At 39.6% G+C, this 24,507-nt stretch overlaps 1 protein-coding gene across 1 annotated transcript; it reads right to left on the bottom strand.

The window, feature by feature from the left end:
* Positions 1-9,853: 9,853 nt before the first annotated feature.
* LOC123460697 lies at positions 9,854-22,670 on the bottom strand. The gene is given in 4 exon segments (XM_045149172.1): positions 9,854-10,905; positions 10,908-12,287; positions 12,290-13,332; positions 22,531-22,670. Coding segments are annotated over 4 exon segments (3,615 nt in total).
* Positions 22,671-24,507: the final 1,837 nt, after the last annotated feature.

The following is a 24,507-nucleotide window of genomic DNA, read 5'->3' as shown; positions in this document are numbered from 1 at the left end:
GGGAGGATTACCTCCTGATTGGCTAACACCTGATAATTGAACAACCCTCACAAAAGTTCAAAATCTGAAACATTTAAAAGCCTGGAACTTTTTGAGCATTGGCTCAAAATCCCAACACTCAATTTCATGAGACAGGCAGTATTCAGATAATAAAGAATAAAATTATGTTGTTTTCTCCAGGAAGATGGATGGAAATGAAGATTATAGTGCTATGTAGCACATGCTTCCTTCATATGTGGAATTTTTGAATTTTTTTTGTTTATTTTTATTTATTTATTTGAGATTGACAGACAGAGAAAGAGACAGATAGAGAGAGAGAGAGAGAATGGGCCCACCAGGGCTTTCAGCCACTGCAAACAAACTCCAGACGCATGCGCCCCCTTGTGCATCTGGCTAACATGGGTCCTGGGGAATTGAGCCTTGAACTGGGATCCTTAGGCTTCACAGGCAAGCACTTAACCACTAAGCCATTTTTTTTTGCCCCATATGGGGAATTGTAAGGGATGAAAACTTGGAAGTAAATTTGAACTGGTAGAGATGTGGAAGGGAAGGGGAAAGAGTTAAGAGACTAATGGAGAGGTGACTATGAGCCAAGTACATTATATGTATGTATGGAAATATCAAAATAGACTTTCTATAATTAATATACACTAATAGAAAAAACATACAACAATAGTAATACAGTAACACTAGAATAGTGTATATTTTGTGGATATGTACATAAACTGCATATAAAACATAATGTTTTTAATATGTAGTATCTCAGTATATATATGAATGTGTATAATGTTTGTATAGTTGTGCACATGCCACAGTTTATATGTGGAGCTGCGAGGACAACTTCAGGGTATTTGTTCTCTCTTTCCACCTTTGCTTGAGACAGGGTCTCACTTGTTTCGGTTTCTGTGTGTATGCAAGTCTAACTGGCCTGTGAGCTTCTAGATTCTCCTGGCTCTGCCTCCCATTGTTGTAGGCCCAATGAGATAACAGACACATGTGCCATTTTTCAACCAGGTTTATGTGAGAGTTGGAAAATTGAGCCCAGGTTGATAGGCTTTACAAAGAAGTGTCTAACTGCTGAGTTATCTCCCCATAAATCAGTTTGGTTTTTTAGTCTTTTATTCTATTCCAAGATACCCTATAACATATATGTAAGTATACCAAATTGCAAAAAGACCGAACTTATGATGATTTCTTGCCCCTAACATATTGGATAAAGGATATTTGACTTGTAGATATCCTCTAACCTCTCTTTCTAAGGGAGTGAAAACAGCAGTGAATAAAAATAAGTTCCATAAACAAAAATGACTGATTTAAAGAAAACCAACAGCAAGGAGCTAGAAAACTAGAAACATATATATATATATATATATATATATATATATATATATATATATATATATATGGAGAGAGAGAGAGAGAGAGAGAGAGAGACACTGATAGTACAAGTTTGTGTCATATTTATGATTAAGTAGTTCAGGATGTCCATGGTGATATTGAGGGAGAAACTCATGAACACTAGAAAGGATAATATAGAATTGATAATCACACAACAAATTAAAATCACAGTGGACCCAGTGAATAGCAAATTGGACATTGCATTAAATCAAATTTGTAGGAGGTGGGTTGAATGTAAAAAATCCTCCAAGGAAATCAAAGGAAAAGTCACAGACAGTAGTGTGAACTCAGTGATGAGAGCTAGAAGTCATAAAAGTACATTTACATATTGCAGGAAACCCAAAACTCAGGAACTTGAAGAACAGCTCCAGAACTAACAGTACGGGGTCTTTGGGAAATGTAAGCAACTCCTTCAAGGCTCAGTTTATTCAAATAAATATGAAGATAATAACTACAACTTTATAAGGTTTTCATGAAGATCTAATCATAATTAGCTCACTCTGCACAAATGACCACCACTCAATACATGAAAGCAAAAGACAGCAAATAAGATCACAACAAGTACAAGTAGAAGTAATGCTGAGATAGTCTAATTGCTTTATATGCATTTGCAAGATTTACCAATAATTTTAGGTTTTAGCCTTCGAAATAGACTCTTCCAAACTTTAAATAAATTTAAAAAAAAAAACCACAAAATGACAAGTTTTATAAATTCAGACTGCATTAAATGAAAGCTAAGAAATAAGAGTGCAAATCAGTACCAATTCTACAGTATATACTCATGCATCTATTTTATCCTGGCATTCTTAGTTCTCTTAACAGTAGTATAAATATACAACTATAAACCTTTGATTTAACTATTACTCAACTTAAAATAAATATTAATACCCTTTAATTATTAGATGGAATACAGTAGGCAAGAATTTTAAAAGGCAGAATAGAAAACAAAAGATAAGCATAACAGAGCTAAAAGAAGAACAATAGTAATGGAAGATAAATGTAAAACATGTATTGTAAAAAGAAAAACGATGCTTAGATAAGGAGGATAAATCACAAGTCCTAAAAGAATGCTGCTTAAAAAAGAAACATGGACAAATTTTAATGATCTCCCATAAAAATACAAGGCTTTGCAGAGGTGTAGTAACCTAATGAAAAATAAAATAACTAAGAAGTTACAGTATGCATTAGGCCAAGTAAATATTCAAGATAAAAATAACATTAAATAAGAAGGAAAAGAAAGACTGGTGTGGTGGTACATGTCTGTAATCCCAGCACATGGGAAGGAGACATATGAGGAGGCCTATGAGTTCAATGCCAGCCTGAGATTACATAGTGAATTACTAGTGACCTTGGGATAGAGCAAGATCTTACCTCAAAAAAACAAACAAAACAAAGAAACAATAAATAAATACATAGGAAGGAAAAGGACTTTTTCTACATTGATAAATGGTTGGTTCATAACATGTTTCATTCATATGATCAATCATAAAGCATCAAATATATAAACATAAAAGCTGACAATTTAGAAGTCAAAAGAATATAAACTCATTTCTAAGTGTGTCTCTTTGATGTGCCTGTGTCAATTTAGTTATTCACCTAATCATATCTATCCTAGGTTCAAGACAATGCTCTCAGCAGTTGTTCCTAACAGCACTATTCTTGGGTCACCTGGTATAAGTCACTTCCATTTGGCAACCATCCATTGACCCAGAAAGGCTAGGTGGCATCCTTTGTTTTGAGTGGCTTATTGTAATATGTATGGTTCAGGCAGCCTTTCTCACTCACACCACACTTCACTACAGGGATCTGAAGTAATGAAGGAAATGAGAAAAGCTTTTACAATCTTAGCACAAAATAAAATCAAATGAGGAAAACATAGGCCTATTTGAACCAGTAAGAGTTCACAGGGTGATCAGAAATATACATAGAAAAGCCTTTTCTTGATATAGCAATATGCTGTGATAGAAATAAATCACAGCAAATTATATCAACTCTCAAGAGGAAATTTAACATAGATAGGGGACCCAAATAAGGCAATCTGTAAAACTATATAGAAAAACAAAAGGACTCAAAATATGAATAGCAGCAACGTCATAAAGCTGTCAGTTTTCCCATCAAAATACCAAATTTGTCAATTTAAAACACTGTAATTTTTAAAGTCCACCATGAAAGAAAGGAATTAATGTGATTTTTTTTTTAGGAGAAAAGAGAAAAGAGGGGTTCTTAGTCTTTCCAGAAATTCAAATGTTTCAAGCTATAATTATCAGATCTGGGGAATGTAAATGCAAAACTTAAATGACAGATAAAGAGAACAAAATCTAAAGCCTTCATATAAGTACAGATTTTGAAGGAAGTGTATGATAAAGGAAGCACATGAAATTATCAGGGAAAAGATGAATTGGCAGACATCTCAGGGAGATATGGTGAGACTGAGATAGGATTATGGATGCTGAAGGAGTTTCTTATTTAAAAAATGGGCTGGAGAGATGGGTTAGTGGTTAAGGTATTCACCTGCAAATCCAAAGCACTCAGATTCCATTCCCACATCACGTAAGCCAGACGCACAAAGTAGTGTGTGCATCTATAGAGTTCATTTGCAGTGGCTACAGGCCCATCCTACCCCCTCCACATCTCCTTCACTCTCAAATTAATAAATTAAAATGTAAAAAATTAAATGGATTAAACATATTAAGATTAAAATGAATTTCCCTTTGGCTTGCAATTCTACCATGTGGCTTTATTCATTTACAAGAATTTTGTAAAGGACATGGAAAGCTATGAACACAGACTGTTCATCACTCAATTTACAATTAGCAAAGGTTTAGAAAGGCTCATTACTGGAATCCATAATTCAGTAAATTATGGAACAGCCGTTATAATCCAATGGTGTAAGCACTGGAGAGGATGACATGAATCCATATTTGCAATAGCTCTATACTTATAACTCAAGTGCAAAACCCTCACTAAATATCCACATGGCATGCCATTGACAAATGATTAGACATAGCTATGTACACTGTGGGAAGACGTACCCTTTCAGAGTAACAAATGAATATGATGAATGTGAACTCTCTTCCTCTGCTTTTGCATCTTTATAATTGTTTAAAACAAATAATATTACATTCTAATATAAAGATAATCATAAAAGTGACTATTGTAAAAAAAAAAGGAAAAAAATTAAAATGTGTCCAAATTCTGTTGCTATGTCTTGCATTTGTTTTGTTTGTTTTTTTTTTTATCTTTTATAATTAACAACTTCCATGATTGTAAACAATATGCCATGATAATTTACTTTCTCCCCCCACTTTCCCCTTTGAGACTTCACTCTCCACCATATCCCATCTCCCTCTCAATAAATCTTTCTTTTATTTTAGGTCATCATATTTTCATCCTATTATGATGGTCTTGTTTAAGTAATGTCAGGCACTGTGAGGTCATGGAAATCCAGATCAATTTGTGTCTGGAAAGCACATTGTAAGGAGTCCTACCCTTCCTTTGACTCTAGCATAACACAGTGCAGAAACATAATGGTTCAAAATAGAAAGCAAAACCTGCCTTTTCTTCCTCCCTTGTTGAGATGTGATTCCATGTAAAAACAATTTCTAGTACAGGTTTCAAATTTTTTCAGGTGAATCCTTATATACTGATGTGTGCACACTCCCTTTACAAGCATCCCATATAAAATTGTTAACTTGTTTCATCTTTCTCTGTTTAGTTAAGCCCACTCCTGTTACTTTCTGCCAACTACTGTTGCAATATATGGTATCCAGCCTCTGCCATCCTTTTTTTTTATTGCCATGATGATGTTTTCCCTCAAGACTATAAGCCAAAAAAAAATCTTTTCTCCCATCAGCTGCTTTTGGTCAAGTATAATTTGTCAGCAAAGTAAAAGTCATTACAACATTGAAATTTGAGACAAAGAATATTATATGATTTTAAAAACTGGTGTAGAACTTCCGGTTAAGATGTCAGCATGGGAACCATGCCAAAGCAGCCTAGGGGAGAAAAAGCCAAAGAAAACCCAGCAAAATATACACTTTTACTAAAAAGTGAGGTGTATAAGAAATTAAAAAAGCAGCAGAGAACTAGGAGAGATGCAGAGCATCCAGAGCCCACACACAAAAGCTGAAGCAGCTCCAGCAGCTGTGGCCCCAGCTCCAGCACCAGCAACAGTGGCTCCAGTAGCAGCGGAACCAGCAGTGGCAGCTTCAACAGCAGCAGTGCCAGCTTCAGCAGCAGCAGCGGTGATGGTTCCAGCAGTGGGGGTGCCGATCTGCAGTGCCACAGTTGCCAGGCTTGGTTTGCCCCACATGAAAAGCCAGTGCCCAGCTCCAGAAAACAGAACAAGCAGTCCAGCGACCAGCCAGCCTATTTGACTGAGACCAAAATCATCCAAAAAGGAAATTGGGATTGCACCAGGGAAGGGTCTCACTTGTTCACAAGCTGACTTGGAACCTTCAACAGACCAGAAATCTTAACCTCTTTGTTGTTAGGGGATCTGGATGTTATAATACTTACTCTTACATAAATACTCAGTGCTGTATTTGATTGAATGTGTACAGTGTTTAGTTAAATTTTAGAATCTACCTGTATTTTGTTCCACTCAGCCTACAAGAATACTTCCATAGCAGGAAAACTCAACCCCTAGGAACACTTTTCTAGATACTCTGAGAGTGTTCAGAGCCACACCTAACACCTTAATCTCCAACACTAAAGATATATAACATCAGATCAATTGATACAGCTAAGAATACCCAGCTAACTAGAAAATCCAAGCATTAATTTAATCCAAGATGCAAAAATATACATATTATAACACAAGAAACACCAAAAATCAAGACAATATCAACCCACCAAAATGTATTAATGCATCAGAAACGACCTCCAGTGAGAATGAGTTAGAGGAAATGCCTGAGAAAAATTTCAAAAGAATGATTGTAAATATGTACAAAGAAGTCAAAGAACAAATCAAAGGAATCAAAGAGGAAATCAAAGGAATCAAAGAAGACACAGGACACCAATTTCATGAAATAAAGAAGGCAATACAAGACATAAATAAGGAGATAGAAATAATAAAGAAAAAACAGTCAGAATTGCTAGCAATGAAGAACACAGTTAATGAAATAAAAAACTCTGGAGAAAATCTCAATAGTAGAATGGATGAAGGAGAGGACAGAATATCTAAGCTAGAAGACCAGGTGGCAGATCTAATACAAGCCAACAAAGAGAAAGACCAATTAATAGAAAAGTATGAATGGGAATTTCAAGATATTCAGGACACTATGAAAATGTCAAACAGAAGAATTCAGGGCATAGTAGAAGGAGAAGAATCTCACTCCAAAGGCATAGTTGGCGTCCTCAACAAAATCATAGAAGAAAACTTCCTCCAAATTGGGAAAGAGGTGCCAATGCAGATACAGCAAGCCTTTAGAACCCCAGCCAGACAAAACCTGGAAAGAACCTCTCCTTGATATATTACAATCAAACTACCAAACACACAATCCAAAGAAAAAATATTGAAAGCAGTTAGAGAGAAAAATCAAGTTACCTACAAAGGCAAGCCCATCAGGATTACAGCAGATTACTCAACACAAACTTTAAAAGTCAGAAGGGCTCGGAGTGATATATTCCAAATTCTGAAAGATAACAACTCTCAACCAAGGTTACTTTATCCTGCAAAGCTATACATTCAAATAGATGGAGAAATAAGGACATTCCATGACAAAAGCAGGCTAAAGGAGTATTTGAAGACAAAACCAGCTCTACAGAAAATACTTGAAAGAATCCTCCATGCCGAAGAGAAGGAAAAGCACTCATATAAGGAACCTGGAAAAAACAAGCAATACTCAAATACTAGTTAATACAAGAGAGCACAGGTTGAACCGGATCCACAAAAAAAAATAAATAAATAAATAAATAAATAAAAATGCAATCATAAATACACACCTTTCAAAATATCACTGGCCTCAATACCCCAACCAAAAGACATAGGTTTGCAGACTGAGTTAAAATGAAGGATCCTACAATTTGTTGTCTCCAAGAAACTCACCATTCTACAAAGGATGGACATTATCTTAGGGTGAAAAGTTGAAAAACGGTGTTTTAAGCAAATGGGCATAGAAAACAAGCAGGGGTTGCTATCCTAATATCTGACAAGGTAGACTCCAATCTAATGTTAGTCAAGAAAGATAAGGTAGATCACATTATATTGATTAAGGGCACACTCCAACAGGAGGACATTACAATCCTAACCATATATGCACCTAACATGGGGGCTCCCAAATTCATCAATCAAACACTATTAGAACTAAGGTCACAGATAACACCAAACACAGTGGTAGTGGGTGACTGCAACACCCCACTTTCATCAATTGACAGGTCATCCCAGAAAAAAAAAAAATAAACAGAGAGGCATCTGGACTTAATGAGGTCATAGAAGGAATGGACCTAACAGATATATACAGGACATTTCATCCAAATGCTGCAGAATATACATTGTTTTCAGTAGCACATGGAACATTCTCTAAAATAAGCCATATATTAGGACACAAAGCATATCTTAACAAATTCAGGAAAATTGAAATAATTCCTTGCATTCTATGTGACCACAATGGAATCAAATACAAATTAATAGCAAGAAAGGCTATAGATCACATACAAAATCATGGAAACTAAATAATACACTACGAAATGATGAATGGGTCAATGAAGAAATCAAGAAGGAAATCAAAAAAAAATTATAGAATCAAATGATAATGAGAACACAACATACCAAAATCTCTGGGACACAATGAAGGCATCTTTCAGAGGTAAATTTATAGCTTTAAGTGCCTATATTAAGAAATTAGAAAGGTCACAAGTAAACAACCTGATGCTTCACCTTAAAGCCTTGGAAAAACAAGAACAAGGCAAACCAAAAATTAAGAAGAAATAATAATGATTATGGCAGAAATTAACAAAATAGAAACAAAAAAAATTGCAAAGAATTAAAGAAAGGAAGAGTTGGTTCTTTGAAAGGATAAACAAGATTGACAAACCCTTTGCAATTCTGACCAAAAGAAAGAGAGAAGAGACACAAATTAAAAATTTGTGTATATGGCTAACATGTTATACAAAAATATTGCAATAATATACACTTTCAGGAAATTGAAGAGGTGTTCATATCATTGCCAAAATTTATTATAATTTACCTTTTATCAAATAAATGAAAACTAGTGTCTTGTTTTGATTTTCATTGCTTTGTGTTGAACTGAATATGTTTGGGCTTTTTTTTGCTCATTTATACTTGTCTTACTCCAAATATTTGTATCATTTTTCTATTTCTCCATTTTCTTATTCACTTTATGCATTAATTTTTCTGAACTTGAATTACCCCTACAATGTACTTGAATTTATTCAGTTCATCTTTCTGATTCATAGGTTTTTCTGTCATAGAGACGTTTTAATAGTTATCAATATTTTTTTTTTCTGGTTTCTGATTTTATCCTACCTTATAAATATTTGAATCCTTCTAGGAGTCCAATAATCATAAACATATATGTGTATGCATGCATGTACATATGTATATGTGTAATTTCTTCTAGGACTTGACTGAATTGTTAATTTCCTGATATTAGTCATTAAATAAGGGAAATGAAGCTCTAATTCTTTATTCCAAAGAATTAACCAGTTACCACACAATAATCTCATCAACTGACATCAATATACCAAAGCAGTAGCAAACTGCTTGTATTAGTCAGGGTTCTCTAGAGGAACAGAATTACTAGAATGAATTATTTTAAAAAGGGAATTTATTGGATTAGCTTACAGTAGTCCAATAGCAGTTGCAGGCCTGAGAATCACCGAACCTGGTAGCTGCTCAGTCCACGTGGCCAGATGCCTCAGCAGTCCCGACCCGGCACTGCAGATGGTGCCGGAAAGCCTGGAGGCTTCCTGAGGAGCTGCTGGGTTTCGATCCACGTTAGAAGGTAGGGAGCAGCTCCGGCAGCCAAGTGGAAGGAAGGAAAGAAAAACAAAGGGAACTCTTCTACCCAGAGCTTCCTTATATCAAGTCCCTCTCTGAGCAGGGCCGCCCACTCTGGGGGAAGGGCTCACCCTGGGAGAAAGACCTCCTCCTCTAGTTGATCCTTCCTAGAAGCAGCCTGTGGATTACTAAACAGATCAAGTTGACAACACCTTAACTATCACAAGTCCACCCCTTGTCAACTTGGCATCAAATCATGTCTCCTTACATCATACTTAATTTCCAAATGAAAACAGTAACAAGTTCATAATTCTGCCTAACATCGCATAACTATCCCACGTACAAACGGAACCACAAAATCTTCCCCCCAACACAAGCTTAGTCTCTAATACAATGGGTCTAATATAAATTCAACAGTTAGCTAATGATATAATCTTAATATTGGTGTAGATACAAACACTCTGTTATCAAGGCAGGACAGAAACATTGCAATCACAGTCCTCGTTTCTGTAACTGATCATGTGGCCTTAGCTGATATTTGTAACTGCCTTCTTCTTCTACCCATTCTGTATTCCCTCCACCTTCAGCAAGCACCTCTCCAGGTCTTGGTTCTTTACCTGGAGGGGTAACCCACACCTTCATTCCTGAAGGATCTGGGCCATTTATCACACTACTTCTATTGGGTTGTTGCAGTCATCCATTGACTTTGACAACAGGACATGGTAACACTAACAGATGCCCTAAAGGATCTCCTGAACTCCAGGCATACTCGTCCTTACCTCCATTGTGAAGGAGCAGCCCAATTTCCCCCAGGTAATCTGGATCAATCACCCTTGCAATCCCTGTAACTCCTTTCTCAGCCTGTTCACTCAAGGGCATTAGGAGCCCAAAGTGACCAGGGGGAAGTCTTAGCTTCCAGTTCAATAGAATGTTCTTTGTGTCTCCTGGCAAAAGCACTCCCCCCTCTGGGACCAAGACTTGTAGTCCAGCAGAGTGTAATGTTGCAGGAACAGGAAGCAAAAATCTAGCTAACGGGTCACTTGGGGTGATGGTAAGTGGGACCATTCCCATTTCCACCCCTTGATTCCTGGACCCGTGAATCCGGGCTATAGGAGAAACAGTACCATATATAGGATGCTGATTCAGAGCATATCCAGCCTGCTGGAGGACACTCCCCCAGCCCGCCAAGCTGTTGCCACCTATTTGGCACTGTAGCTGTTCCTTCAAAAGGCCATTCCACCATTCTATCAAGCCAGCTGCTTCAGGATGGTGGGGCACATGGTAAGACCAGTGAATTCCATGATCATGAGCCTACTGCTTTACTTCCTTGGTGGTGAAGTGAGTTCCTTGGTCAGAAGCAATGCTGTGTGGAATGCCATGACAGTGGATAAGACATTCTGTAAGCCCACGGATGGTAGTTTTGGCAGAAGCAGAACATGCAGGAAAGGCAAATGCATACCCAGAATAAGTATCTATTCCAGTAAGGACAAAACACTGTCCTTTCCATGATGGAAGAGGTCCAATGTAGTCAACCTGCCACCAGGAATACTACCATATCGGGGGCTCAGAGTTGGTCTCTGCTGTTGGCAAATTTGGCACTCAGCAGTAGCCATAGCCAGGTCAGCCTTAGTTAGTGGAAGTCCATGTTGTTGGGCCCATGCATAGCCTGCATTTCTGCCACCATGGCCACTTTGTTCGTGGGCCCATTGGGCAATGACAGGGGCAGCTGAGGAAGGACGTTGACCACTATCCACAGAACGGGTCAGCTTATCTACTTGATTATTAAAGTCATCCTCCAGTGAGGTCACCTTCTGATGAGCACTGACATGGGACACAAGTATCCTTATATCCTTTGCCCATTCAGAGAGGTCTATCCACATACACCTTCCCCAAATGTCCTTTTCACCAATTTTCCAACTGTGCTCCTTCCAAGTCCCAGACCATCCAGCCAAACCATTGGCCACAGCCCATGAGTAAGTGTATAGCCGTACATCTGGCCATTTTTCCTTCCAAGCAAAATGCACAGCCATATGCACTGCCCAAAGTTCTGCCCATTGTGAAGACTTTCCTTCACCACAGTCCTTCAGAGTTGTCCCAGAAAGGGGCTGTAATGCTGCAGCTGTCCACTTCTGGGCAGTGCCGGCATAATGTGCTGAACCATCTGTAAACCATGCCCTAGATCTTTCCTCCTCAGTCAGTTGATCATAGGGCACACCCCATGATGCCATAGGTGCATGCTTGGGGACAGAAGGTATTGCAACAGGGGTAGCAACCATAGGCATTTGGGCAACTTCCTCATGTAACTTACTCGTACCTTCAGGGCCTGCTTGAGCCTGATCACATATATACCACTTCCACTTAATGATGGACTACTGCTGTGCACATCCAACTTTATGGCCTGGTGGGTTAGACAACACCCAGCTCATAATGGGCAGCTCAGGTTGCATAGTAACTTGATGGCCCATTGTCAAACATTCAGTTTCCACTAAGGCCCAATAGCAGGCCAAGAGCTATCTCTCAAAGGGAGAATAATTGTCTGCAGATGATGGCAAGGTCTTGCTCCAAAATCCCAAGGGCCTCCGCTGTGATTCACCTATGGGGGCCTGCCAAAGGCTCCAAACAGCATCCCCATCTGCCACTGAAACCTCAAGTACCATCGGATCTGCTGGATCATATGGCCCAAGGGGTAGAGCAGCCTGCACAGCAGCCTGGACCTGTCGAAGAGCCTTCTCTTGTTCTGGGCCCCAATGAAAACTAGTAGCTTTCCAAGTCACTTGGTATATGGGACGGAGTAAGACACCCAAGTGAGGAATGTGCTGTCTCCAAAATCCAAATAGACCCACTAGACGTTGTGCTTCTTTTTTAGTGGTAGGAGGGGCCAAATGCAACAACTTGTCCTTCACCTTAGAAGGAATATCCCTGCATGCCCACACCACTGAATTCCTAGAAATTTCACTGAGGTGGAATTTCCTTGAATTTTGGATGGATTTATTTCCCATCCCCTGATGCGCGTATGCTGTACCAGAAACTCTAGAGTGGTTGCCACCTCCTGCTCATTTGATCCAATTAGTATTATGTCATCAATATAATGGACCAACGTGACACCCTGTGGAAGGGACAGGCAATCAAGGTCCCTGCGAACTAAGCTATGACACAGGGCTGGAGAGTTAATATAACCTTGAGGTAAAACAGTAAATGTGTACTGCTGACCTTGCCAGCTGAAGGCAAATTGCTTCTGGTGGTCCCTATGGACAGGTATGGAGAAGAAAGCATTTGCAAGATCAATAGCTGCATACCAGGTACCAGGAGACGTGTTAATCTGCTCAAGTAAAGAAACCACATCTGGTACAGCAGCTGCAATTGGAGTCACCACCTGATTAAGTTTCCGATAATCCACTGTCATTCTCCAGGATCCATCTGTCTTCTGAACAGGCCAAATAGGAGAGTTAAAGGGAGATGTGGTGGGAACCACCACCCCTGCATTCTTCAAGTCCTTTATAATGGCATTAATTTCTGAAATCCCTCCAGGGATGCAATATTGTTTTTGATTCACTATTTTCCCTGGTGGTGGGAGCCTCAATGGCTTCCATTTGGCCTTTCCAACCATAATAGCCCTTACTCCACAAGTCAGGGAACCAATGTGGGGGTTCTGCCAACTCCTAAGTATATCTATCCCAATTATGCATTCTGGGACTGGGGAAATAACCACAGGGTACGTTCGGGGACCCACTGGACCCACTGTCAGTCTAACATTTGCCAAAACTCCAATGATCACCTGACCTCTGTAAGCACCTACTTTAACTGAAGGGCCATGGTGCTTTTTGGGGTCTCCTGGAATCAATGTCAATTCAGAGCCAGTGTCCAGTAGGCCCCTAAAGGTCTGATTATTTCCTTTCCCCCAGTGTACAGTTACTCTAGCAAAAGGCCTCAGGTCCCTTTGAGGAAGGACAGGTTTAAGTTTAATATTGAAACTTTTGGCAGTTGTAGGAGGGTCCTTCCCCGAGGGAACCCGGCCAACCCTTCAATCAAGGGGCTCAGGATCTGTAAACTGGCTCAAGTCTGGAAACTGATTAAGAGGTCTTGATTCTCTGTTGCTATAATTCAAAGTGGCTTTATGTCCCCTTGCTGTGGAACTTTTCTGCTTATACAGATCAAGAAGAAACTCAGTAGGCTTCTTATCTATTTGACTTCTGGGAACACCATGATTAATCAGCAAACGCCAAAGGTCCTTACGAGTCATACCTTTATGTGCATAATTTTGCCTACGCTGTCTATTATGAAAAACATGTTCACCCCGCCTTTGGCAATTCAGGGCTGCCACTTGGCCCTTGTTACCCCGAGATCCAGTTATGCTGGCGCTCCCCTCACAAATCTGTTTCTTATGGTCTTAGTGAAGGGCACATCTTCTGGTCACTCCCATTGTGGGGACAAAGATGAATTTACATGGCAAATCCACTCCAGCATTCCAAGCTCTCTGAGCTTTTTAATCCCTTCATAGACATTAAGCCAAGGGATATCAGGCAGCTCAAACTCATTCACAGTAGGCCATCTTTGGAGCCATACTTCAGTCAACCAATCAAATAAACTCTTGGCTTCCCTTACAACTGCACTAGCTGCATTGTTAAATCTAAAATCTCTGCTCAATGGGCCCATTTCAGTAAATTCAGCCTGATCTAACCTTATGTTCCTTCCTCCATCATACCACACCCTTAAAATCCATTCCCACACATATTCCCCATGCTTCTGTTTGTACAAGTTAGAAAACTCCTGAAGGTCTTTAGGAGTGTACCTCACCTCCTCCTGTGTCACACTTTCTATCTCACCTTTAGGAGCCTGCCTAACCTTTTGTCTGGTTATAGGCCTAGAGGCAAAGATGGGTGGGAACTGAGAATCACCAGCATTTTCTGCTGATTCCTCAGACAAAGAGGGATGAATTCCCTCAGGCAAGGGTGGGGAGGATAATACTTCAGGGTGTGGGGATGGGGATATAACTGGTGCTAAGGGAGGGCAGGTCATATTTTCATCCAAAACACCTTCTTCAGAATCTAACACTTCAAAGTCCCCAGGTTCTTCAGGGTCTTCCCACACATCACCATCCCAAGTCACAGGATCCCACTCTTTTCCAATCAGTGCCCTCACTTTAACTTCTGATAGTTGGTGAAGCTGGGATTTAAGTTTACGTTGCAAGTTAGCCAATCTCACAATGAGAGCTTGGGTTTGGTTTTCTGCAATTTGAACCCTGTTCTGGCTAGAGAGGAGACTCTCCTCCAGGGCTCCCTTAGAAACCTTCAGATCATGTATGTCGGTCTTAAGCTTGGAATTTTCCTTTTTGAGCTTCTGCTGTTCCCTCAGTAGTTTGTCCAGAGATACTAAAAGCAACCAACCGGCCTCATCATTGGTCTTACTTTTCCACAAATATTCAAATGTTTTAAATACAGAGTCACTAAATTCCTTGCTCTTCACAAGATGAGTCAGGGTCAGCAAACACATCTATCCGATAAGCCATTTCTCCAGCCCACGTGGAGTTCTTTAAATAGTGCACACCATGGATTATTAGTGCCCCCCTTATCACCAGTAGGGCCTTTAGTAGCACTGAAATTGGAGAGCCAACCCCAGATAGCACTAAGCCCACTAGAGAAATCCATCCTTACAATTCTGTTTCTCTAGAACCACTCCTGGTACCAAAATCTGTATTATTCAGGGTTCTCTAGAGGAACAGAATTACTAGAATGAATTATTTTAAAGAGGGAATTTATTGGATTAGCTTACAGTAGTCCAATAGCAGTTGCAGGCCCGAGAATCACCGAACCTGGTAGTTGCTCAGTCCATGTGGCTAGATGCCTCAGCAGTCCTGACCCGGCACTGCAGATGGTGCCGGAAAGCCTGGAGGCTTCCTGAGGAGCTGCTGGGTTTCGATTCACGTTAGAAGGTAGGGAGCAGCTCTGGCAGCCAAGTGGAAGGAAGGAAGAAAAAAAAAAGGGAACTCTTCTACCCAGAGCTTCCTTATATCAAGTCCCTCTCTGAACGGGGCTACCCACTGTGGGGGAAGGGCTCACCCTGGGAGAAAGACCTCCTCCTTTAGTTGATCCTTCCTAGAAGCAGCCTGTGGATTACTAAACAGATCAAGTTGACAACACCTTAACTATCACACTGCTTTAACTATAATTTCATAATATTTTTGTGTATTCATGTGTGAGGGCTCAATGCTATTATTCATTTCTATCCTTGCTCAGAATTTTCTATGAATATATATATATTTTCCAGAAAATCTAAATGTACCTAAAAGTTACCATTAGTGTCTTAATTTTAATCAATGGGAGAGCTGTACATTAATTTGGAGAAATTTTCTATTTCATTTTTAATATTGAACCTTCAGTTAATATGTAGACCATGACATGAAATTAAATCCTATTTAATATTTCTTGTCTTTTTTTTTACTTTACCTGCATATGGACTCTAAAGCTTGTTAAAGTTGATTTTAAGCTACTTTATTTTGGGGAGTGGCACTATAAATCAGGCCTTTCTTTATCAATATATTTTCTGATGGCTATCTTTTATATATAATAAAACTTTACCATTTACTTGACAAATTTGTTTCAGTGTCTTGGTTTTTAATAGGTTTTATCTGTATTGTCTTAAGTTCCATGAAGTAACAACTATCTGCCACTCAAAACATAATGGAAATGTTTCTTGATTCTAATCTTACACTGCTATTGCTATCTATTTTCCTCCCTAATTGCATGGCTTATACTTGTTTAAAGATAACTATGGAAATAGTGAACACTTCTTGTATTGTCTCTGGCATTAAAGATAAGGCTTTTAGGGTTTCCATTAAGCATATTTCTTGCTTTCAATTTTAGATATATGTTCTGGTTTTTAAAAGTATGTATTTTTTCTACTGAGTTAATGCTTTGCTGCAGGTTACAATTGAGATTTGGAAAGGAAACTGAAGTGTCTTTGCCTCCAGGTCAGTGTATATTCCCAGAAAGAGCCCTTTGAAAATGACCTGCTTCCTGTATTCTAAATGCTTCATGCATAGACTTTGGGTCAGAATCTGCCCCCATCTTAGAATATTCTTGCTCTGACTTCAGCAGTCCATGAGGTTGCAAACAAAATTATATAAAAGCAAGCCCAGGACTTTTTATACTATTATAGGGTCAATTAGAATATTTTATGACCAAAGCTTGTGCATTACGGCAATGCATAGAGACTCTTCTTGAATTTTCCTTAGAAAATAACCTTTCCTATACATTGCAGACCCATCACAGTTACAAAATGTAGCTCCCATGAATAATTTCAAGGGTACATACTTTAAAAAAATCCCAAAATTTTTTCAACTTGTGAGAACAAAACTTTTTAAAATGAACAACCATATGTCCAGATTTGAAATCCAGTTTCAGTAAAAAGCCAAGTGTCTTGTTATTATAGTGATAAAATAGACCAAGCTCAGTGTCAAGCCATGACTAAATTGAAAGTATACGCAATCCCCTTTGGATGCAAGTATTCCTCATGTAACCTTTTAAGTAACACCTGCATTTTGTGCTCAAATAAGCTGATCAATAGTAGTTTTGGGAGATAGTCTTATCTATGCCAGTTTCTCCTGCATGATTCTTAAGGATAAATTAAAATGAAAAAGGTGTATTAAAGTATCCTTCCTCCCAGTTCCTGGGGGCATGCACTGAAGAGAGGGGAGGAGGAATAGGTTTACACAAGGGACCCTGGTCCTGAAGGAAGAAACAGTCCACATGAAGACACAAATGCTCTGCTGAAAGGAATACCAAACTGGGTCCTTTGGCACCTCCATTACCTCTTAGCCATGGCAGAGGGAACAGCGAAGTCTGGGGGTCTGAGGAGTAGCAGCATTCAGTGTCAGTTGCTTCTCTTTTTATCCCTCTTCCCTGGGTCCATTTGTGACAGGCCCCTCAGCAGGAAGCACAGGCCTCTCAGCATCCTTCACTTAGTCACTAGCCCCCAGAACCTCACAAGAAAAGGAGGGTATTGGCGTCTGTGGAAATTCATGATGTTCAAAAGCAGGTGTTGGTAGAGAATGGTATGAGTGTTCAGGACTTCATGACAACCCACATAGCACAGAGCTCAGTTGAGACACCCCAGATGACCTTCCCAATAGCTGGGAGCAAGCTAGTTCTTAGGTGATGTGGCATGACCCAAAATGTGAAAAAGTTATTGCATGAGTGCAGTCCCCCTTCCCGCCCAGCTCCTATCCTAGGAACACTGAAGGAACATGACTTTTGAAATTAAGTATACCCATTAATGCCAATGACACACGTAAAGCAGGAGTCATTGTGGCTAAGTTGGGAATGATTGTTAATTCCTTCTCAGGAATCCCATGGATTCTCTTCCATGGAGATTTGCACAGTGAATTTATCCATTGAAGGAATGAACTCTCCAATGAATTCTTGCAGATTCTGCAAGCATACCCCTATACTGGGGCTGGGAAGATGGCTCAACAGTTAAAGGTGCTTGCTTGGAAAGCCTGCCATCCTGAGTTTGATTTGCCAGCACCCACATAAAGTCAGAACCAAGGTGGCACATGAGTCTGGGGTCTCCACAATCTTACTCCCAACAGGCCTACAGCAGTGTGGCGGGAGACAGTCAGGAGAATCAAGAAGTTTGTAGTCCAGTTATACTGATACAAGCAGTGGCAAAGCAATGAGAGATCCTCTTTCAAAGAAGGTAGAAGGAGAGATCAAATAGTTGTCCTCACATATCTACGTGTGTACCTCAGACCTCTACATTTGTGCCGAACGAAGCATGTGCATGAACACATACACAAATACACACACACATGCACACACACTTGCACACATCAAGCATTTCCACAAATACATTGAAATTGAAATTAAGAAAACATGCTGACACATCAACAAACATTTATACCACTCCTACTGAGTCCACCATGAGGCAAAGGGTGTTAAGAGGGCTAGAATGTTTGCCAAGGCTCTCACCTGAACACGACAGAGTGAAACTTGAGCTCATGTGCATCTGTTAGCCTGTGCCTAATTATGTGTTGTGCTTTGCCAAGGCCTATAGAATAATGGAGCTACACCAAGTGCTGGGTAGAACTGACTTTGAGGATACCAGTCACTCAAAAGCAGGCTCTTTCAAGCCCTGCCTAGGACCCTCTCTGCAACATGCTGTTGGCTAGCTTATAGATATATTTCCACCCATTCAGAATTGGTCTAACTTTAGCATTATTAAAACAATAAATACTTGATTCTATGGTCCTATGGTCACTTCTAACAATTCCTGGAGAAGATAAGAGATGACTGTCTGGAGTCCTATAGGGAAAGTAGTTACTTTGTATGGGTGTGGTGGAACATCTCAGCTCTGTTGGTCATCATCTGCTGCAGTTCACTCTCTGCAAGAGCCTTAAGCATCTCAATCTTGCTGGTGTGACTGCAGAAAAGTGTGGTTATGCTAAACTATTAGGCAAAGCCTCTCTGAGGCCGTGTCACTAACTTGCAGATGTTCTCATCATCATCTAATTTCATGAAAATGGTCTGCTAAGTATTAACTGACTAAAATCCAAATGCCGCCCTGATAGATCCTAATGTATTGGACACATTTGTATCTTTCTGTCCTGTCTCCTTTTGGGCTAAGTTTAAGATGCATTGCATATATAGAGGCTGCGACATCTGCCAAATATTTGTTTTAAGTCCTAGTCCTGAGCTCATGTAGCACTCATGGTTCCCCAAGTCCATCATTAGAGAAACAGAAGTCCCAGCATCCTGAGCAGCCAGCTTCATGGAGCAAGCAACAGTTTCCTAGGAACCTAGAGAACAGGGCTTGGGGTTCTCTGTGTACTTATGCCTACTCACACAATACATATCAGCACAGGTGTATATACATGAACTGGTATGTTAGACAGGTTCACTTACACACATGCCTCTCCATATATATTTAGTAGATACACACACACACACACACACACACACACACACATATGCATCTCATGAAATAGGAGATAAATATCACTTTCAACACAAAAGAATTCTGTTTCTGGAACATATACATCAATCACACTACTTGATGTTTTGCTGGGGATGGCAAAGTTGTCTTTGAGGTATTTTGTAAAGAAATATCATATTGTTTATAATTTTATAAGTGCCTAAGCAAAGATATATTAATTATGGAGCCAGGGAGATGGCTCAATGATTAAAAGCACTTGCTTTCAAAGCCTGCTGACCTAGCCACCCACCCACATAAAGCTGAACAGGCATTCATGAGGTCCCGGTACAACCATACACACCCATATACACACCCACAAAGACATACAAACACACATTCAAATGAATGCATAATTTAAACTATATTAGTGAATATGGTAAAATATGAATTATAGTCTTATTACATTTGCTCTGTAAGTTCTTATAGAGTTAATTTTTTCTTGAATTCTGAATTTTCTGGTGTGTCCTCCTAATATGGTTGTAAGTTCTGCTACCCATTGACCATTCCTTGCACTGGCACCTTTAAGCAGCATTTAGGAGCTTGTTAGAAATGCAGACTCTCAGCCTGTTAGACCTCATTCTATAATCACTGTTAGTAAATATGTTTTTTTTTTTTTCTTGTTTGGTTTTTTGAGGTAGGGTCTCACTCTAGCCCAGGCTGACCTGAAATTCACTATGGAGTCACATGGTGGCCTCGAACTCACAATTTTCCTACCTCTGCCTACCAAGTGCTAGGAATAAAGGCGTGTGCCACCACTCCCAGCGCGGATATGTTTTAACATGACTTACAGGTAATTTTCATGTGTACTTATTATGGACTAAATGTTTGTATCTCTTAAAAATGTGTAGTTTAACCAAGTGTGGTGGTACATGCCTGTAGCTGTAGCACTTGGGAGGCTGAGGAAAGAGGATGACAAATGTGAGGCCAGTATGGAATACAAAGTGAGACATTTTCTAAAAAAAAAAATGTACATGGGATACTTACCCTGTAATGTGATGACATTTGGAGGCAGGGGCTTTGGGAAGTAAATAAATTTAAATGAGACCATGAAGGTGGTGATCCCATATTGGAACGAGTGTCCTTATTAGAAGAAGAGAAGACTGGAGCTGCTTGTCTCTCACATGAGTACACAGCCAGAAGCTGACTGCCTTCCTATAATGCAAGAAGCACATTCTCTCCATGGAATAGAATGTACTGGTACCTTGACTGTGGACTTCCAAGTTCTAAAACTATGAGAAGTAAATTCCTATTTTTTTAAGGCTTATAGGCTGGGACTGGGAGATGGCTCAGTGGGAAATAGCACTTGTTATACAAGCATGAGACCATGAGTTCAATATCCTGAACCTACATCCACATACAAAGTCAGGCATGGTTGCACATGCCTATAACATTAGTGTTAAGGGGGACCAAGAGCCAGGGAGATCACTGGGGCTCCTTGATCAGCCAGTATAACCAAATAATGGAACTCTGGGTTCAGTGAAAGATGCAATCTTGGGGAAATAAGGCTGAAGAACAACAGAGGAGAACTAACATCTTCCTTGGACCTCTGTACACAGGCACAAGGGTGCACATATGTGCCTGTACATAATACATATACAACACACAACTACACACCCACACACAATACAATGACATACAGCCTGTAGCTGTTTCTACTGTATCTCTAGAGTAGATTAAGGCAGGACTACAATTTAAGGAGCAGCAATCTATCATTGCGTGAGATCTTATATGACTGTGCTCTCTTCTTATATAGCATCATCTCCTGGGTGGACTGTGAAAATGGGAGCCAATTGTATTAAGCCCTGACAGAGTAGCAGACATGATGTGCAATGCACACATAGGCCACTGTTGCACAGTTCCCATTTGTACAAATTCTGTCTGTTGAATGTCCTTTTCTTTGTGCTCAACTACCTTGCTCTGAATTTTTCTTTAAAAAATTGACACTGCTTTATCTGTTAATCCTTCCTTGACCCTCTTAGCCGATTTAGAACCTCCACATTTCCATAATACCCTGTGCTTATTCCTGATTAGAGACTTACCATCATATATTATCACAGCCCATTCTCCTCACTTTCCCAACCCAGATTGAGTTTCATGGAGTGAACGCTTAAATCTTATTTCTAATGCCTTGCCTAATACAAGAATCCTATAGATGCTTAATAAATATTTGCTGAATAAGTCAATAAATGAATGAACCTGTACAATATATACTTGTAAGCAGACATAATCACATAAGTAAGCAGGCATACAAATGTATGGGCATGCACACATTCAGCCTGATTTTACTTTAAGAAGAGGAAAGCAGGTCAGCTCCCAGTGTCAGTAAACAGATTAAAGAGCTAATCTGCTGATGAGAAACTGAGGATGATGCCTTGCATTTGGGCCCCTGGCTTTCCTCCCATGAATCCCAACCTCAGCCAGACATTAGAATCCTTCTTCAGAGTTTAAAGAAAAAAAAAAAACTGTTATTTGAGTCCTCTTTGGGGCAAAATAAGCCAGAAATTTGTGGAAGTCAGCCCAAGGCATTGGTATTTTGTCCAAAACACTTAATGCAACTCTAATTTGAACAAGGCTGATAACCTCTTCTTACCTTTGGGAAGTTTCAATATTGTGACCAGTGAAAAGAATTGCCAGTTTTATGCAGCTCATGAGAAGACAAGAAGTTTGTTCTCCAAGTTAACTGTATCTATTAAAATTTGATACATAGTACTCAATTACTAAACTTTATGCTAAAAGCAAGGCCCTTTTAAAGTAAGTAGCTAGCTCAGCCTCCTTAATGTGAAGTTTAGCAAAGGAACACTGGGTAGGCTTTTCAATGACAGAAGTGCTTTTCTACCACATGTTGCCTCTAGTGCTCAGAGGTTCTGGTTTGCATTGACAACCCCAAGAATTAAACTCCATGGAGTTTCATTTGCCAAACCCTTGCAGCATCTTCTGGGATTTACTATCTCTTTTTCTGTTCCCTTTGTCATTTCACTTGTGAAATTTATGACTTTATATACTTGCATCCTTCCTATACTGTTATGTGTTGTTTCTGTGAGTGATTTTGCCTTAGTGTTGGTTTCAGTGACCATTAATTGGCCAATGCATTCCTCTCCTAGGTTTTTAGGCATGCTATAGAAAATTATGGCAAACAGTGTCAATTAAAACAACAGACAAGTATTCTTTCATTTCTGGTGATCAGAAATCTGAAATCTTACTGTCTGCTGAGTTGTGCTCCCTGTAAGACTTCCGGGGGAGGGTCCTTCCTGCCTGTGTCCAAGTACTGTGGCCCAGGAGTTGACTGACCTGTAACTAGTGTTTCAATTCCCTCTTCCCTCATCAAAGCACATTCTGCCATTATGTGTCCCTGTCTCTGCTTTTGTTCTTGTAAGGACCTTAGTCACAGCGGATGGATGAATGACTTACACTACCTCAGCATGATGTCATCTCAATTCATTACACCCTTCCATAACTCTTTTCTTAATAAGGACACATTCTGAGGTACGGAAGGTTACTACTTCAGCCAATGACTTCTGTCTCAAATTCTCAGGGCTACTATGGGAAAATTATTTGTGGAAGATACACTAAGTCCATAACATGACCAAATCTTCGTATTCTGCTTTTCTCTTGTTCAAAGCTCTAGTGTACCTGTTAGGAATCTCCATGAACCTAAAGTACTTAAAATATGTCAAAAAAAGAGGTAAACTCAGCTTTGTGTCCCATCCACAGTAATCTATTTCAGTGAATGTGATATTACAATCCACCTAGTTGGGAAAATAGGAATGTGGCTGTCATTCTGATCATTTTTATGGTTTTTTTTTTTTTTTTTTTTTTGTTTTGTTTCTTCAAGGTAGGGTCTCAGACTAGCACAGATTGACCTGGAACTCACTCTGTAGTCCCAAGATAGTCTTGAACTCACAGTGCATTGTGATGTATTCTTATTTATTTTTTCTGGAGGGGGCATGAGGACATGAACTGTAATCTATTCTTCATGCCCATGATTTAGTTTGTTATGTGCTGTGGGGATGAACTTCCAAATAGACACAGTTTAGAGGAGAAGTGGGTTTATTTTAGACTCACAGATCCAGGGGATGTTCTGTCACTAGTAGAAGCTGCTTACTTCCATGAAACCAAACAGAGAGAGAACTACAGCAAGGAAATACCAACACCAGAAGATGACATAAACTCCACCAGAGCTCTGGCTGCTGTGTCCACACCTTTGGGCAGGAATTGGACCCACCCCCATGAACAAACCACCTCCAGGCTGCTGGAGACTTAAGCAAGAAGCTTCAATACCTGAGGCCATTGGGAACATGGATTCACATTCAAACTACCACAACCCATCATTCAGAAAGTAATTTCAGGAATCTTAGCTCCTAGAACCTCCTCATTTCTCCTTTTGTAATCCATATTCCCAGTCACTGTCTGTTCTTATACAACACTGCCTCTAGCTTGTGTGGCTGCAGGAGTAGTTTATGTGCCTTTTTATCTCCAGTATTGCTCCCATTAGTCCATGTGCAAAATGGCCTTCCAGAACACAAATTGGATTGTGTAATCTTTCTAATAAGGTACTTTGATGATTTACATTTCTATGTCACAGATTTCAATCTCGAGAGAAGCTTATGTGGCCCAGTAGATTCAAGACTGTCTCACCGTTCCAGCTGTACTTTTTCATTCCCACATTCTCCACACTTAAGCCAAACTGCCTTCTCACAAATCTTTTGATGTCAGGGATTTTATACATTATATTTTTTATTTTCATAAGCATTTTCTTTCACTACTGTTTCTTTGCTTCTAATCAGATTTTGATTCTCAAGTGGAATTTTGTTTTCTCTAAGCAGCTGTCCTTGATATTTCCATCTGAGTCTGGACACTTGTGCAAAATTCTTGTAGTAATCTGCACCTTCAGATCTTGTGCCGTTATTGTAATGAAATATTTTATTGTAGAATTAGTATATAATCTGTTTCCCATTGAAATACATGTCTCAAGAAACATGGAAACAAGGGCTGGAGAGATTGTTCAGTGGTTAAGACTACAAAGCCTAATGACCCAGATTCAATTTCCTAGCATCCACATAAATCCAGATGAGCAAAGTGGCACATGCGTCTGGAGTTCACATGCCACAGCTGGAGACTTTGCTCTGTCTGTCTCTCTTCTTCCTAACTCTCTCCTTGCTTGCAAATAAATAAATATT

The sequence above is a fragment of the Jaculus jaculus genome, chromosome 5 (genome assembly GCF_020740685.1).
Source record: "Jaculus jaculus isolate mJacJac1 chromosome 5, mJacJac1.mat.Y.cur, whole genome shotgun sequence".
Taxonomy (NCBI): domain Eukaryota; kingdom Metazoa; phylum Chordata; class Mammalia; order Rodentia; family Dipodidae; genus Jaculus; species Jaculus jaculus.
This window is presented reverse-complemented; position numbering and strand designations above follow the sequence as displayed.